Here is an 18,306-nt window from a genome sequence, read left to right on the forward strand (position 1 = left end):
TTTTGTTGACTATAATACTTTTTCTTTATGCATAATTTTAAGTAAAAACATAGTTTTACATCTTCTAAAAATAAACAACTGAGTTTTGCTAAGAAAAAAAAAATTATATATATATATATATAAGATAATAAAAGACATGTGTCATTGAATTTTCCATTAGATAAATTATAAGTTTCAAAAATTTAAACTTAGAAAATCAATGTTCTTTAAATAACAAATAAAACACCTTATGTTATCATTCCAACTTTCCAAGAATTACTACCGTTTAAAACTCAAAATACGAGACGAAAATTTTTGGGATGCTAAAATTTAGTGAGAATATTTTAGACATTACACAATTAAATATTTTAAGAATCAAAAGCTTTCATTAGGGCTTAACTGAGAAAATAATAATATGACATATTTGCTATTTTCCAAAATATTATGGGAAAAATTGCTTGATTTTAATGTTTAAGGAGGCATTGTAAACTACCCCAAACATTAAGGATGAAAAGTGTTTTTATCCTAAATTTTTGTTTTTGTGTATAAAACTATGTAAAACTATGTGTTTTTACTTAAAATGGTGTGAAAACAAAATACAAAAAGTCAATCCAAGAAAATTGTATGTAAAATAATGAATTTTGGCTCAACAAAACTGATTGAACCAACAAAAATTTTTTAAAAACACAACAGAATGACACAACATTTTCATAATACCTTTATAATTTTGTTATATTTTATTTTGACATGTAAAGAATTGATAGCTCAACAGTTTAGAAAATATTGTGATGACAACAAGATGTCTTAATATTTTCACTAAAAAAAAAAAAAAGTTATGTCCATGACATTTTCACAACAAATCATAAGCAATAGGTTGTTACTGGTCGTTATTGGTGGACAAAAAAATAATTTTATTAGTAAGTTTAAGTTAGAATCAATAACAATTTACCACAAATGATTTGTTATGAAAGTGTTGTGAAAAAGTGTTGTAGATATAACACTTCTTTTTTCACAATATCTTTATTTTTAATTATGGTTGGTTCTAATATGATATTTTATTTTGACCTATAAGGAATTAATACCTCAACAATTGTGAAAATATTGTGACAATTTTTTGTATTATTATTATTATTATTTGAAAAAAAAAATAAAAAAGTTGACTCAGTGATATTAACGAAAAAAGAGAAGAAGAAGAAGAAGAAGAAGAAGAAGAAGGACGATGAGGTAATGAACAATACATATTAAACAAACCAAAATTTACTGTAACTTTTACACATTCTGGCTTTATATATATATATATATATATATGTATGTATGTATATAGATATATATAAATATATAACCAATCTAGGAGAAACAAAACTATTTAAAAAAAAAAAAATTAGGTGCACATGATGTTGTAATTAGAAAAATAAAGGCGAAAAGCACATTTTAGTCCCTACATTTTTAGGCTATTTCTATTTTAGTCCCTAAATTTTATTTTTACCGCTTTTAGTCCCTATCCTGAAAAACGGTTCCGTTTTGGTCCTTGCCGTTACATCAGAAACGGATATTGCTGACGTGACAAACGGCAATAATAAATAATATTTGTTTAATGTCCACGTGGCCTAATTAATAATAAAAAAATATTTTTTGACATTAAAAAATGCCACGTCAGCATATAAATTAAAAAAAAATAATTTATTAATTTTAACTAAATAAAAAAAANACTGTAACTTCTACACATTCTGGCTTTATATATATATATATATATATATATATTTATGTATGTATATAGATATATATATATATATATATATATATATAACCAATCTAGGAGAAACAAAACTATTTAAAAAAAAAAAATTAGGTGCACATGATGTTGTAATTAGAAAAATAAAATAAAAAAGTTAACCCATTTATTACCGAAAAAAGAAGAAGAAGAAGGACAATAAAGTGATGAGCAGTACATATTAAACAAACCAAAAGATACTGTAACTTTTATATATTCTAGCTTTTTATATATAGATATATATAGAAAAACAATCTAGGAGAAACAAAACTATTAAAAAAAAAAATTAGGTGCACATGACGTTGTAATTAGAAAAATAAAATAAAAAAGTTGACCCGGCAATATTACTAGAAAAAAAGAAAAGAAAAAAAAGACAATGAAGTGATAAACAGTACATATTAAACAAACCAAAAGATACTGTAACTTTTATACATTCTCGCTTTATATATATATATATATAAATAAACCAACCTAGGAGAATCAAAACTATTAAAAAAAAAAAAAATTAGGTGCACATGGTGTTGTACCCATGGCAGGTAACCATATTTTAAAAAATATAAAATAAAATAAAAAATGAAGAAGACACTAGATTTTCCCTTACCGTTGGGCCTTAATCATGGTGGGTACACCCAAAGTGGTCAGGAATTCTTTGGAAAAAGGAAGGGATGAATTTCTTATTATGCCTAAGTTTTAGTTAGATCAATTAGTAAAAAAAATTTGTTGCAAAATAAGAGATTTAGGATTTTTAACTCCCTTCTACACTATAAATCGATTGGAATCTTAGCATGATGATAAATGACAATCATCATGAAAAAAAAAATGTTGCTTATGCTATAAACTTATCATAACTCATAACTCCTTCATACTCATTGTTTCATACACTCAATTCGCTGTTTTACTCTTTTCATTATCCTATTCTCCCTATATGCAGCCAATTCACACTATAAACCGATTGGTGTTTAGGGTTCCAACCAGAGCAGAACTACATTGCCCCTTAGGGGTATGGCCCCTCCAAAAATTTAAAATATATTTTCCTAGTCTATATATTAGTGAAAATTTTTAAAGGATTGATTAAAAAAATTAGGATTTGGCCCCCCAAAAAAAATTCAAGTTCTCAAACAATGCTCTAAAAAAATAAAAGAATTGACTAACTGACCTAATAATTATAGAGATAATGTATTATTTTCTCAATTTCATTTTTATAATTTCACTTGTTTCTCAAAAATACTTCTAAGGCTTTGGATCATTCATAATTTCGAAGACTTCGTTGGTTTCATTGGAGGTTTTTTATTCATTTTGATAGACAACTCAGCAATTTATATTACAAATGAAAATGGTAAGAATTCACTATGAAAATGATAATGGTTGAATTTTATTTTATGAAATATCGTCATCAAGTTTTATTCTATAAATTTTAAAAATACCAAGTTTCTTTTTATGCGTGTGTGGAACATATCTAATATCAAAGTAGACAACATTATGATCACTAGATGATAAGTCAAATAAGAAATAAGGATTATAATCCGTCAACACCATAAACTGACCGGTGTTTTAACATAATGATAAAGAGTAATTATCATTAAAAAAATGTTACTTAAAATTAATATAACTGTTTTTTTTTTTTTAATGAACTAAAATTAACATAACTTATCACACCCTCGTACTCAATGTTTCGTATACTCAATTCTTTACCTTACTCTTTACTTTATCATATTCTCTCCATATACTTATTGCTTCGTACACTCAATTCTTTACCTCACTATTTTCCTTATCATATTCTCCCTATGGACGCAACCAATACAAAGAGTGAATAATGGACGCTTTTGTTGCCTAAACTATCGCACATTTTATTATCTGGTCATGTGACTCATGTGCAATAACAAAGGGAATTTAATAAAATAAATAAATATAGATTGGTGCAAACAACAAGGCCATCACTATTTACTTAGCCAAAAAAGAAAGAAAAAAAAAAGTTAAAATGCAAAATTGACCCTCTAAATTTCATTTTTTATCATATCAGTCCTTTAAGTTTTAATTTTGTCATTTCAGTCTTCTAAGTTTTAATTTTTGTCAATACAGACCTTCATTAGTCTTCTGTTAAGTCCTCTGTTGGCAGCCATTAGTCTCCTTGCAAGAAAAAAAAAAAGGACAGTAAGAAACAGAAAAAATATCTGTAAGTATAAAAACTTTTTGGAATGTTAGAGAAGAAAAAAGAAAAAGGAATTAAGATAATGGAACCTGTTGAAAGACGCATTTAGATGACCGCCTCTGGAGATTGTTTTCTTTAAATTGGCTTAACTGAAAACACTATCTTCTCAACAAACAAACAAAAAAATAAATAAATAAATAAAATAATGAAACACTACAGAATAGAAACCGCTGAGCTATTTTTGTTGGTTTTAGTGAGATACAAAAAGAAGATTTTGACTTGCCAACCTTCACTATGCCGGCGGCTTCATGAGATACTACGTACAGACCGAATAGTTGACGCCATTGATTTTTTCAGTTCCAACTTGCAAGAAGACTTTCTTCTGTTTTTCTTGCAAGGAGACTAATAGCTGCTAACGGGGAGGATTTAACAAAAGACTAACGGAAAACTATATTGACAAAAATTGAAACTTAAAGGACTGAAATGACAAAACTGAAATTTAGAATACTGAAATGACAAAATATGAAACTTAGAGGGTCAATTTTGTATTTTAACCAAGAAAAAACAACTTTATTAAGAATAAGAACATACCCCACCAAATTTTTAAATTTTTATTACAAAAACTGAAGTATCTCTTCCTGCTTTCCTAACGTTACAATTTTGACTTTTTCAAAAAAATTGGCCGTTTGAATCAGAAGTACAGGTTGGAGTTTAAAATATGCTTTTTTTTTTTTTTTTGGTCTTTACAGCATTGGTGTCTGTACCAAATTCTTATTCTCAAGCATGAAAAATGAAAAACTGTCTACAAGCAATGAATAATTATTCCAATTAGTTTTATGGTTATTTTTATAGACAAATTTCATCAAGTTGCACGACTCCGTAGTTGCAATTTCATGTTTTGGTGCGGACTGCCGTCACTGCCCATAAAGAAAAGGAAAATGTTGTGATGGATATGGAAATAGTACAGAACAATGGGCCATCCTCATCAAAAAAAAACAATGGGCCATATAATTAAATTATGAGGACCAAACTCTGTCTAGTCTTTACTTTTTAGATCAAACACTTTCAATATTCCTTGGCTGTAACTTGTAGTTCCTTCTTTCTTGTGTTTGTTTTCAAGCCTGCTATGATGGGGGAGCTGGGAAAAGGATTGACAAATTAGAAAACAAAATGTCTTCTCACTACTTACGCAACATATTTTATATATATATATATATATAAGGTTGAGTTCAAAATCCCTCTAGTATAACCCAATAATTTGTTGTAGAATTCATATTTTAAAAATCTTACTATAAATTACTTATTCTATATGTTTTTAACATGCGGTCAATTTTCTTCGTAATCAAATGTTATTGACTATTCGATTTATAAACTCATCTTTAATACATTATTTTAAATTACAAAATTTTGAATTTAAACAATTAATTGATAACATGACTATTGATCTTTGATCACCTTGAAATTTTGCAAACATGGAAAATATACGAAGATAGTGTAATCTGACGGTAGATTTATCAAAATTCATATCCAATTAAAAAAGAGAGATGCTATATCTACAACATTTTTACAACAAATCATAGGTGGTTGGTTGTTATTGGTTCAAATTTGAACCTAAAACTAAAATTACTTTTTTGCCCCAACAATAACAACCAGTAACAACCTGTCACTTAGTATTTGTTGTAAAAATATTGTGAAAATATTATGGACATATCATTTCTCATTAAAAAATATTGGATTGTGTAATATTATTTAGAGTTTTATATATATATATATATAGAGAGAGAGAGAGAGAGAGAGGGAGAGAGAGAGAGAGAGAGAGAGAGAGAGAGAGATACATTATTTTAAACTACAAAATTTTGAATTTAAACAATTAATTGATAACATGACTATTGATCTTTAATCACTTTGAAATTTTGCAAACATGGAAAATATACGAAGATAGTGTAATCTAACGGTAGATTTATCAAAATTCATATCCAATTAAAAAAGAGAGATGCTATATCCATAATATTTTTACAACAAATCATAGGTGGTTGGTTGTTATTAGTTCAAATTTGAACCTAAAACTAAAATTACTTTTTTGCCCCAACAATAACAACCAGTAATAACCTGTCACTTAGGATTTGTTGTGAAAATATTATGGACATATCATTTCTCATTAAAAAATATTGGATTGTGTAATATTATTTAGAGTTTATATATATATATATATAGAGAGAGAGAGAGAGAGAGGATTAAGTTCAAGTTATACTTGGTGTAACTCTAAGTAATGTTACACCACCCAATAATTTGTTAAAAAATTTATATTTTGAAAATCTCACCATTGAATTACACGTTCTATATGTTTTTAACATTCATGCCAATTTTCATGTCAATTGGAAGTTATTTACCACTCGATCCATAAATTCATCTTTTATATATTATTTTAAATTATAAAAATTTGAATTTAAACTGTTGATTGATGACATGTGTAGTAATCTTTGATCACTTTGACATTTTGCAAGTATAGAAAATATACGAAAATAATGTAATTTAACAATGAATTATTAAAATTCATATCCAATTAAAAAATATTGAGCGGTATAACATTTCTTATAGTTGCGCTATATATATATATATATATTGGTTTACATTGAAAATGGTGCCAATAAACCATATAAAAGTGATGCATCAATCCCAATTGTTATTAATTTTATCTATATTTATTATAATAATATGAAGTGTGAGCTTGGTAAAAAATATTTTTGCCAATTTATTTTATTATTTAGCTTAGTTTTGCTATTATTTATGGGCTCTACTATATTTTTTTTTACTATTCCTAAATCTCACTGTATTATTTCAGCTAACTTTTACTTTTATCTTCAGTACTTTCAGCAAAAAGTTTTTAGTTTCAACAAAATAAACGAATCCCAAATAAACATGAACGCTTTTAATTTTTGTTGGTTTTTTGACTTTTTCTAATCTTGTCACACAACGTTTGAAAACCTATATATATGTATGTCATCATTTTAAAATTTGAATATGAGAAGGGTCTTGTTAACATAGTTTTTGGTAAGTTGATTTGCAAACTATGTTAGTTTAAACTAAATAGGAGCCACCATCTTTTTAGAAATCCTTCTCAAAAAAATATTTTTAGAAATCAATCTAATATTAAATTAAATTATGTATGTTATTTTCTGCCAATTCTCTAATATGCTTTTTATTTATTAATAATTTTTAATTAAATATGTAGTAGATATTACTTTTGTATAACTTGCATCTGTTTTATGTGTTATCAACTAGTAATATATTGAAATGAAAGCTCAATAAAAGACCCAAATTTGATTCTAGTTTACATTCTAATAGTTTTTAAATTGTAAGGGTCCATTTGGTAATATTGTTCTAGTAATATCTCCCTCTTGACACTTGTCAAACAGATCACTTGAACCTCCCATGTTCGTGTTGGGTCAAACCTCTTCGGACCCGAGGATGTTGGACTACTCGGACATATGAACATCTCCTCGGATGATACAGTGCTCATCTCAAGGCATTCCCTCCTGATGTGGGCCTCTGACTGAAGGCCTCACCTCCTCGGACGAAGAGTGTTCCTCATTCAGGGCCTTGGGCCCAACAAGTTGGGTTGGGTTTTTCTCCCCCCACAGTGCCAATAAACCATATAAAAGTGATGCATCAATCCCAATTGTTATTAATTTTATCTATATTTATTATAATAATATGAAGTGTGAGCTTGGTAAAAATATTTTTGCCAATTTATTTTACTATTTAGCTTAATTTTGCTACTATTTATGGGCTCTACTGCATTTTTTTTACTATCTATGAATCTCACTGTACTATTTCAGCTAACTTTTATTTTTATCTTCAGTACTTTCAGTAAAACGTTTTTAGTTTCAACAAAATAAATGAATCCCAAATAGACATGAACGCTTTTAATTTTTGTTGGTTTTTTGACTTTTTCTAATCTTGTCACACAGCGTTTGAAAACCTATATATTTGTATGTCATCATTTTAAAATTTGAATATGAGAAGGGTCTTGTTAACATAGTTTTTGGTAAGTTGATTTGCAAACTATGTTAGTTTAAACTAAATAGGAGCCACCTCTTTTTAGAAATCCTTCTCAAAAAAATATTTTTAGAAATCAATCTAATATTAAATTAAATTATGTATGTTATTTTCTGCCAATTCTCTAATATGCTTTTTATTTATTAATAATTTTTAATTAAATATGTAGTAGATATTACTTTTGTATAACTTGCATCTGTTTTATGTGTTATCAACTAGTAATATATTGAAATGAAAGCTCAATAAAAGACCCAAATTTGATTCTAGTTTACATTCTAATAGTTTTTAAATTGTAAGGGTCCATTTGGTAATATTGTTCTAGTAATGTTGTTTAAGTGTTGTAAAAATACCTCCTCAAAAAAAAAAGTGTTGTAAAAATACATATGGATGAAAAAATGTTGTGGAAATACATGTTGTGTAGTTTAAACAACGAAAGCTGTTATTTAAACAACACTAACAAACAGGTACTTAGTTTTGTGTTAGTGTCTCTACAATTTAAAACTATGTCAGACTCATTTAAAAATACTTCAAGTCCAATTAAAGTTACTTTAAACTAATTTAAAATAATTACCCAAAAAAGTTGTTCATTTTAAATATATTTTCAAAATAACTCAATTTCATAACTGATCTGAAAAAATGATAATAAAAATTTGGAGAGACTAAAATTGAAAAAACCTCTTCTTTGAGCGAGTAAAAATATAATTTACCCTGTAGGGCCCGTTTGATATATGTGTTTAAAAACTGAAAATTGTTGTTTAAAATTTTTTGTAGAAATACGTGTAAGTAAAAATGAGTGAAATGTTGTTTAAAAACTAAAAATTATTGTTTAGAAACACTCACCAAACACCCCTTAATATCTCTTCTTCTTTTTTTCTTTTTCTTTTTTTTGGGGTATTCCTAATTTCCTATATTTTAAATTATTTATCCTGCTTATAACAAATTATCCCAAATACACCAATGACATAACTAGAGACAGCTATACGCGTCTTTTGAGTTGCCCAGATTCACAGTCAAGGTGACAAAACCGACTCTTGAAGTCTTCAAATTACGCAAAGATCTTAAAGATCTTAAAATAAGATCTTACGCAAATTCTAATATTGCAATCAAATCTCACGTTCATTTTTAAAATAATGTATTACAATTGATCCAATCAAAAAAGAAATTGATATCAGATCCAAAAAAAAAAAAAAATTTGATATAATTAATAGTAAGTGATGCAACTAATTTCACACTTATTTTTACAATATTTTAATGTAATTGATTGAATCAAAAAAGAAATTGATATAATTAATGGTAAGTGATTAAAAAAAGTGATGAGCCTAACAACTTTTCTTTTGTTTTGTTTAATAAAACTAAAGAAATTAACGTAATTGATGGTAAGTAATTGAAAAAAAAAAAAGTGATGAGTTCATGCCAATTGGACAAGTTTTGTTTTGTTTTGTCCAATAAAACTATAAATAAAAAAAAATGGATATAATTGATGGTAACTGGTAAGTGATTGAAAAATAAAAGTGACAATTCTAAAAATAGTGAAGAGAAAATATTGGAATAATGTGAAAGTGAAGGTCTATTTGGGATCCATTTATTTTGCTGAAACTGAAATTTTTTTACTTAAAATACTATAGATAAAAGTAAAAGTTAACTGAAATAGTCAAATCGAACTTATAAATAGTATAAAAAAAAAAAAGTAATAAAGTCCATACATAATAACAAAAATAAGTTTAAGTAAAACCATCGAACCACTCACATTTTCTCTAAAAAACCATGGGAAGAAAGAAAAAGATTTTGGATACAGCTTATTTTGCTGAAAACTGAAAATTAAAAATACTGTAACAAAATAATTTTTAAACGTGTGAATAGCGTCATGAGACTCATTTTAATAAAAGTTTTTTAAAAAAAAAAATTGTGGGTTTTTTACTAAAATTGAAAATTTTTTACTTAAAATACTGTAAATAAAGGTAAAAGTTAATTGAAATAGTCAATCAGACTTATAAATAGTACTAAAAAAATAGTAGAGCCCGTACATAGTAACAAAAATAAGTTTAAGTGGAACCATTAAACCACTCACATTTTCTCTAAAAAACCATGGGAAGAAAAAAAAAAAGATTTTGGATACTGTTTATTTTAAATATGTAAATAATATTATGAGACCCGTTTTAATAAAAGTTTTGTTAAAAAAAAAAAATTGTGGTCATGTGAATAGTAAACAGGACCAACTAAAAAAGCAAAATAATGGTTGAAACACGGTTCTAAAAGTAAAAAAATAAAACTGAAAAACGCAGACGCTGGAGCAAACGGGTTAAAATAACGCAGAGAGTTCTTATAAAGTAACAACCCATTGTCAGTCATGTACTGTCAAATTTGAAACTTCCTGCATTCATACTGGAAGAGATAGTGGATAAAAAGGCAAAGGTAAGATATATCAATCTCCTATCTTATATATCTCTCAATCAGTTTGGTCTCTAAGCTTGTGTTTGTCTCTGTTCAGCTAGTAAGTTCAGTTCAATGCTTTCTTTCACAAAAAAAAGCAAAATAATGGTTGAAACACGGTTCTAAAAGTAAAAAAATAAAACTGAAAAACGCAGACGCTGGAGCAAACGGGTTAAAATAACGCAGAGAGTTCTTATAAAGTAACAACCCATTGTCAGTCATGTACTGTCAAATTTGAAACTTCCTGCATTCATACTGGAAGAGATAGTGGATAAAAAGGCAAAGGTAAGATATATCAATCTCCTATCTTATATATCTCTCAATCAGTTTGGTCTCTAAGCTTGTGTTTGTCTCTGTTCAGCTAGTAAGTTCAGTTCAATGCTTTCTTTCACATTTCTTATTCCTCTGTTAATCTTCACATTTGAGCTTACTTCAGTATGACATCTTTGTATATGCTTAAAGCTCTGTTTTTGTGTGTCATTTTTCAATCATAGTTTGTGTATGATGCAGAGTCTCTGTTAATGTTGCTATCCGCTATATATCATATTGAAGCTTATCTATTATCTGACGCAGTTTAAAATCTTCAGATTACAGGCCAAAAGATCTCGACTTGGGTGTGCTAAAATGGGGAGACTTTCAAAACCCATGATGGGTTTCATGCTATTATGCTGTTTAGCAGTGCTCACTGAAGCAGAATACATAAAATACAAGGACCCAAAACAGCCATTGGGTGCTAGAATGAAAGACCTAATGAAGCGAATGACCCTTGAAGAAAAGATCGGCCAAATGGTGCAGATCGAGCGCAGTGTTGCCACCCCAGATGTCATGAAGCAATACTTCATTGGTAAACATTTTGGTTCATATATATAACTACATATACATGTTGTACTTGTATGTATGTTGTCAAGGTTTGGTTTTTAGTACGCATATCATGTTTCTGAGTAAAATGGTGTGTGTGGGTTTTGGCCAGGGAGTGTGTTGAGTGGTGGAGGGAGTGTACCGGCTCCAAAGGCCTCAGCTGAGACTTGGATCAACGCAGTGAATGAGATCCAAAAGGGGTCTCTATCGACCCGTCTCGGGATTCCTATGATTTATGGGATCGATGCAGTTCATGGCCACAACAATGTGTATAATGCTACTATTTTCCCTCACAATGTTGGGCTTGGTGTCACCAGGTAAGTATTTAATATACACCTTGATGCAGATTGCAGACATGATTTTTTTGTTTTAGTCTTAAGTGATTCATGTAGCAATTACTTGTTTGTTGATTTCCAAAAGGACGCTAACTCATTGGTGGAAGTCTGAAGAATATAGAATTAGACTGTCTCAATCAAATTCAAAAGTTCTGATGTTTTGAATAGTTAAACAGCTTCACTAATTTTTAGAAGAATTTTTTTTGGTATTACTGGATAATTTAATGGTTATATATATAGATGCTGGGATATTGTTATAATCTGTCTAAAAGGAAAAGTTTTGATCTTGTCGAGGATAATGAAAGAATGGGAAATACATCAAATTCCTATCTGTTTTAAAAAGTATACAGTTTATAAATATGTTGGATTTAATTTTGTTTTTGTTCTTTCAGGGATCCTCAACTTGTCAAGAAGATTGGAGAGGCAACAGCTCTTGAAGTTAGAGCAACAGGAATTCCATATGTTTTTGCTCCGTGCATTGCGGTAATTGAACATTTGAAATAGTTTTATCGGTGACTTCCAATCCGCACCCTCAAAAGAATAAAAACTTGAACAGTTATATTGACATATTTTGTCCACTACCTTGGTTTCACAGGTTTGCAGGGACCCACGATGGGGTCGGTGCTATGAAAGTTATAGTGAGGACCCTAAGATTGTTCAATCAATGACTGAGATTATACCTGGCTTGCAAGGAGAACTCCCTGCCAAATCTCGAAAGGGCATTCCCTTTGTTGCTGGAAAGTAAGAGCCCTTTTGACAAATTTCTACTTCTATCACATTGTCCTATTTGTTTACTCTGGGTGAATTATAATTAATTAACCTTGACTAGATTCAGATAAATGCCTCCATTAGCATATGTGTTCAATTGTAATAATTGCACGAGCTTCTAAATAGAATACTTGAAGGTGGCTAACATTCACATGAAGTGAAGAATATCTGAAAAGTTGATTAACTCAAACTTGAAAAGAAATGACAGATGTTGTTCTTGTCTTGAAGTGATCTACTTTTAGAACGTGTTTAAGATTATAAGCTTAATGCTCATTTGATCATTACTCTTTCACATATACTTACCTTAATATTTGTATGAGCATTGAGGAAAAATGTATTTTGAGTTCTCCACCCATTATTAACAAAAAATGCTTGCCTTATCCAATTTACTGCCTGTCAAGGTTGAACATCCTATATGGATGTATTACTTAGTTTCACATATGCATGGATAGTTTCTTTAGGAAAATTTGAGATCTCAATCAGTAGTGGGCGACGTAGTGTTCTACATGTCAAGCATTATTAAATGACAGAAAAATAGAAAAGCTAAGTGCGTAGGATCCCCGTTTCCTTCCCATGGTCAATGTTCAAAGCAACAGCTCACATTATTTGAATTAAGTTGGTAAGGGTCAACATTCAATGGATATGATATTTTCAAGTTTTGCCTGATAAATATTACTTTTGGACCTCTTTTGGTTGTTCTAGACGAATGGTAAGTCTAAGTGGTGGAACATGTCTAGGCATATATAAATTATAATAACGACAAAGCTAGGTCCCGCAATCCCTTCCTATGTTCACGCTGTATGTATTGATTTCATAGGTGGATTTCCTAATGTCCATCTAAAAAATTTGAAAAACAGTTTTCCAATTTAGTACAGTTGTCCCATATTATTATTCCATTATTTTCAGGCAGTCAACTCCTCTCAAAACCTTGGTATTTTTGCAAAGCAAGGGGTTGCTTCACATTGTTTTCATAGAAGGATCAGTTCACCAATTCTATTTATGCAAACATCATTTGTGAAAATTTGTTCTTGGTCATCCCCATTTCTTGTCCATATATGGATTAACATATTACAGTGTTATATGGTAATATATTGAATTTCTGTAGCATATAAGATGAACAGAAATTCAAAACCTGGCAAAAACAATTTCACCTAATTTATTGATTACTGTGGCTAGACAAAAGGTTGCAGCCTGTGCTAAGCACTTTGTGGGAGATGGTGGCACAACCAAGGGCATTGATGAGAATAACACTGTAATCAGTTTAAATGGATTGCTCAGCATCCACATGCCGGCTTACTATAACTCTATTAGCAAGGGTGTTGCAACAGTTATGGTATCTTACTCGAGCTGGAATGGGAAGAAGATGCATGCTAATCGTGATCTTGTTACTGGTTTCCTCAAGGACAAGCTAAAATTCAAGGTGGAAAAAATCATTTGATTAAATTGTTTAATATAGTTTTGAAAGGAAACCCTGAAGGTGCAAAGTATAATGAGTTTCTTCGGGTGCATTTCAGGGTTTTGTCATATCAGATTGGCAGGGTATTGACAGGATTACCTCCCCTCCTCATCTTAACTATTCATACTCTGTTGAAGCTGGAGTTGGTGCTGGAATTGACATGGTCAGCCAACATTTAGAACATGTCTATTGTAAACTGTACATTCATCATTGTACCAAATAAATGACATTTTGATAAACTTAAAAATTCAGCATTAGATTCCTTCAGTATACACATGTAAGGCTTTTATTTTTATACTATTTTTCATTCTCTAATGTTTCTAATTGTGTGTTGCAGATCATGATTCCGTACAACTTTACAGAGTTCATTGATGATCTAACCTATCAGGTGAAGAACAATATTATCCCAATGAGTAGAATAGATGATGCTGTGAAGAGAATCTTGAGGGTTAAATTTGTCATGGGCATCTTTGAGAATCCTCTAGCTGATTTCAGCCTGGTCAACCAACTTGGTAGTAAGGTATGTTCTCAAGTTTATTTTTGTCTTAGGATGATTTCAATGCTCTTCATCTATCTTTGTCAATTGGTAGAATTTTGCCATGCAATAATCCTATGACTTGCCTGAGCAGGAACATAGAGAATTGGCAAGGGAGGCTGTAAGAAAATCACTTGTACTACTAAAGAATGGAAAATCTGCTGACAAGCCCTTGCTTCCCCTTCCCAAGAAAACAGCAAAGATACTAGTTGCAGGTAGTCATGCCGACAACTTGGGCAATCAATGTGGAGGCTGGACAATAACATGGCAGGGTCTTGGCGGCAATGATCTCACAATTGGTATGTTAACTTTTACCCATTTAATATGAGTGCTCATACATGAAATACTCTGGCAAGCCGGCAAGCCATTCTGCAAAATATAAGTAAAAGATTTCACTTTAAAAGAAACACAGCCAAAACAAATTGAGACTCAGTGGAAATCTCTTTACAGATTTATATACTACATGAAAACAGTCCGCATGATGGTGTGTATATGCATATCTTATACTAAGCATGTTTTGATGATTGAATAACCCATGTCTCAAGATAGTCATCTTTATGAAAAGGTCTCAATAAAACTTTAATTTGTACAATCAAACTTCTAGGAAAATAATATCTAATAGTCAATTGCAATTTAGTCCTTTATTATACACAGTTGTTTGATGGTGTACAACATTTGCATGAACAGGTACTACAATCCTGAATGCTGTGAAAAATACAGTTGATCCTACCACCCAGGTTGTCTACAATGAGAATCCTGATGCAGAGTTTGTCAAGTCCAACAAATTCTCCTTCGCCATTGTTGTCGTGGGCGAGCCTACGTATGCAGAAATGTATGGTGATAGCTTCAATCTATCCATACCAGAACCTGGCCCAAGCACTATCCACAATGTTTGTGGCGCTGTCAAATGTGTTGTTGTTGTCATTTCTGGCCGTCCTGTTGTGATCCAGCCTTACCTCGCAAATTTAGATGCTCTTGTGGCTGCTTGGCTTCCAGGAACTGAAGGCCAAGGCGTTGCTGACCTATTGTTTGGTGACTTTGGATTCTCAGGCAAGCTTGCTCATACATGGTTCAAGACAGTGGACCAGCTCCCAATGAATGTTGGTGATCCCCATTATGACCCTCTATTTCCATTTGGGTTTGGCTTGACAACTAAACCTACCAAGAACTAGGTCACCATTTAGGATGGATGGCTTCTTCTATCCGCATTTTGTCCTAGCTTGGATACTCTGGACCTCCATGAGGGTTTACCAATTGTATTGTTATATTAAGTTTTCGATAAATGACCTTTTGACATTTTCTTTGCGCTTTTTCAATGAGAATATTAGAGCAATTGCACCCGTGGGTGTAAAAATACAAGAAGTGCAAAATTTTGCAAAAGTTTTACACAATAGAGCATAGAATTGACACGCATCAGAGCTACAGTGCATACGGTAGCTTTGTATTTTACTTTTTTAATACTTTTTTCTCTCACTTCTCAAGTTACATTCTCTCTCTTCTCCGCCTATCTCCCATCCATCTCTATCTCCTCCATACAAATCATCAAATCCAAACAAACATCAAACAAATCCTAGATCTAGATCTTAACTCATCAAACCCATATATTTTTCTTAAATCTAAAGCTCAAACCCATTTACAAAACCATATCATCAAACCCATATACAGATCTATGTGAATCATCAAAGAAGAAGAAGAAGCGGGCAAGACGAAGAAGAAGAAGCAGCGGCTATAGCAGTAGCAGGAAAAGAAAAAAAAAAAAAAAAAAAAAACAATGACAGCAACAACAGAAGAATAAGCAGCGGCAACAATAGCAAAAGAAGAAGCAACGGTAGCAATAGATGAAGGAAATAGAGGTCCAGCCATGGAGGTTCGCCTTTGTGGTGGTCATGTGAGCTTCGGCCATGACCATGGAGGTCCAACCATGGAAGTTTTGAGCTAGTCAGAACTCAGAAGAGAAGAGAGCTGAGAGATGACAGATTAGAGATAACGTGTGAGAAGAAACAAAAGTCAAAATAGTAATAATAAATGAATAAAAATGATTATTTAAATAAAAAGGGGTGTATAATAGTTAGTCTATGTGTGATTAACCTATGTAATTGGATTGTATCTAGGAATTGGTGATATTAAGATATAGGTTAATCACACTTTAGTCACTTTTGATTAGGGTCATTTTAACATTGTCTACTTGTTTGAAAAGTCACTTTCCCGCCTGAGGTTGGCTCTGGCATGTAGCCGTTACCAACTCACCACTTTCATTGTTAAGAACATTACAAAAGAGATAAGATCTAAAAGTAGTAATTGTAAAAATTGTGGAAGTAAAAGAAAAACACTACCACATTAATGATCATCCACTTCAGGATCTTGGTCTCTCTGTAATACCGCAGAAAAAAAAAAAATATATATATATATATATAAAGGAGTGGTATTTAAGTAAATTTGTATATGGGATCAATTTTATAATTAATATTACATTTTAGAAAATAAGGTTTTTATGTATAATCTAATTTAAATCATTATATAATGACAGATATTTTGAAAAATAAGACTACCCAAAATACTCAAGTAGAGAAGATTTGACTACACAGAGCCTAAAATTTTTTTTCTTATCAAATTTAAGTTTTATTTGAATATAATTTTTTTTTTTTTTATGTAAGTATTTTGGTTAGTAGTAAAATTATTTAATTATTTAAGAGTTTTAATGACGCAAACGAAGAATAGTGTGGATTTATTTTCGATAAATTGGCCGTTCCTACAGATTCTTCTATCTCTAGTAACTTAATCCTTTTTTATACCTTTGTGCGTTAAGCATAGATAGAAGCCGCAAAATTTTCTTTTAAGGGGTTAGGTGTTTTGCACAAATTTTCTTTAAGTAACAGTGCCGAAGTAGGGGACTTGATGAAAACAAAAAGCCTATCGAGGCTTTGAGTTCTGACATGCCATCACGAAAAAAATAATAATAATAATAATAATAATGGTTGATTTTCTGCAAGGCCATGTGCCTAACTTGTACTTGGAGTTATCATCATCTCAAAAGATGATAATGGAGGCAGGTGGCATGAGATTTTGAGATGACAATGGTGGCAAGTGGTTAAAAAAAAAAAAAAACACATGTTTCTGAAGATGAGTCCACATGTTGCTCTTCTTTTACAAGTGACTTTTACTCTTATGCATTGTATAGGTCTTGTAAGGACCAGATTCGAGTCCCTAGCTCAATAGATGGATGGACTTAGACCCAAAACAATGAATTTGTAGAGAATGGGTTGGAAAACTGGGCTTTAATGAATCAAACAAACACTAAAGTAGATTTAAAAGATAAGAAAATGTAAACAAATAGGTTTATGCTGAAGAAAATCTATTCTTGCATATTTCTTTTAGGTTTGATTACAAAGTCAGTTCTTGATGCTACAATATTTTTCTCTTAGTTTCTCGATCCCCCTCTCCTATTGCCTCTTCCTTCTTTTATATTCTCTTCTCCTTTCATCTTTTTCCTCCACGTGCATGCCAAATGGCTAGTCTTGATACTTATCTCATCAACACCTCTCATAAGTCTTCATGTAGTAGTTGTAATGTTGAAAATCACTGTTCATGTATCATTTCCACATTAATGCAACCAGAGAGTTAGCTGCAGTGCATTTAATGCGGTGGTAGCAGCTTTCTCCTTAGATATTTTAGGACTCCTCCCTATCTGATGTCTCTGCAATGCTTATCCATACTAACAGAACTTTTTCGAACGTTACCTTGGCGACAGACCATATCTTCAAACCTCGGCTTTAGCTAGCCGAGGATGCATTTATCCTCAGCCTACCCTCTTAAGCCCTTATGACCAAAACTAACCTCTTCATTTAATAACACAGTCCCTTCTAACCAAGATTTCCCTTCCTCAAACAACCTTTTTTCCTCAACCTGGGCCACAGGCCCAAAATGTAAATAGGTAATGAACCCCTGAGCCTAATACCCCTACAATAG

At 30.8% G+C, this 18,306-nt stretch overlaps 1 protein-coding gene across 2 annotated transcripts; it reads left to right on the forward strand.

The window, feature by feature from the left end:
- Positions 1-10,519: 10,519 nt before the first annotated feature.
- LOC111998403 (uncharacterized) lies at positions 10,520-15,636 on the forward strand. 2 transcript variants are annotated; one of them, XM_024030501.2, is made up of 10 exons: positions 10,520-10,752; positions 10,976-11,232; positions 11,359-11,563; positions 11,974-12,064; positions 12,177-12,322; positions 13,526-13,769; positions 13,864-13,968; positions 14,143-14,325; positions 14,435-14,639; positions 15,028-15,636. In XM_024030501.2, the coding sequence occupies exons 2-10, from the start codon at positions 11,013-11,015 to the stop codon at positions 15,510-15,512; spliced, it is 1,884 nt and encodes a 627-aa protein (XP_023886269.1). In that variant the 5' UTR covers positions 10,520-10,752; positions 10,976-11,012; the 3' UTR covers positions 15,513-15,636. The 2 variants fall into 2 exon arrangements, with proteins under 2 accessions (XP_023886269.1, XP_023886268.1); XM_024030500.2 differs by having other exon boundaries at positions 10,520-10,673.
- Positions 15,637-18,306: the final 2,670 nt, after the last annotated feature.

This window comes from Quercus suber, unplaced genomic scaffold, assembly GCF_002906115.3.
Source record: "Quercus suber isolate HL8 unplaced genomic scaffold, Cork oak 2.0 scaffold_299, whole genome shotgun sequence".
Taxonomy (NCBI): Eukaryota; Viridiplantae; Streptophyta; class Magnoliopsida; order Fagales; family Fagaceae; genus Quercus; species Quercus suber.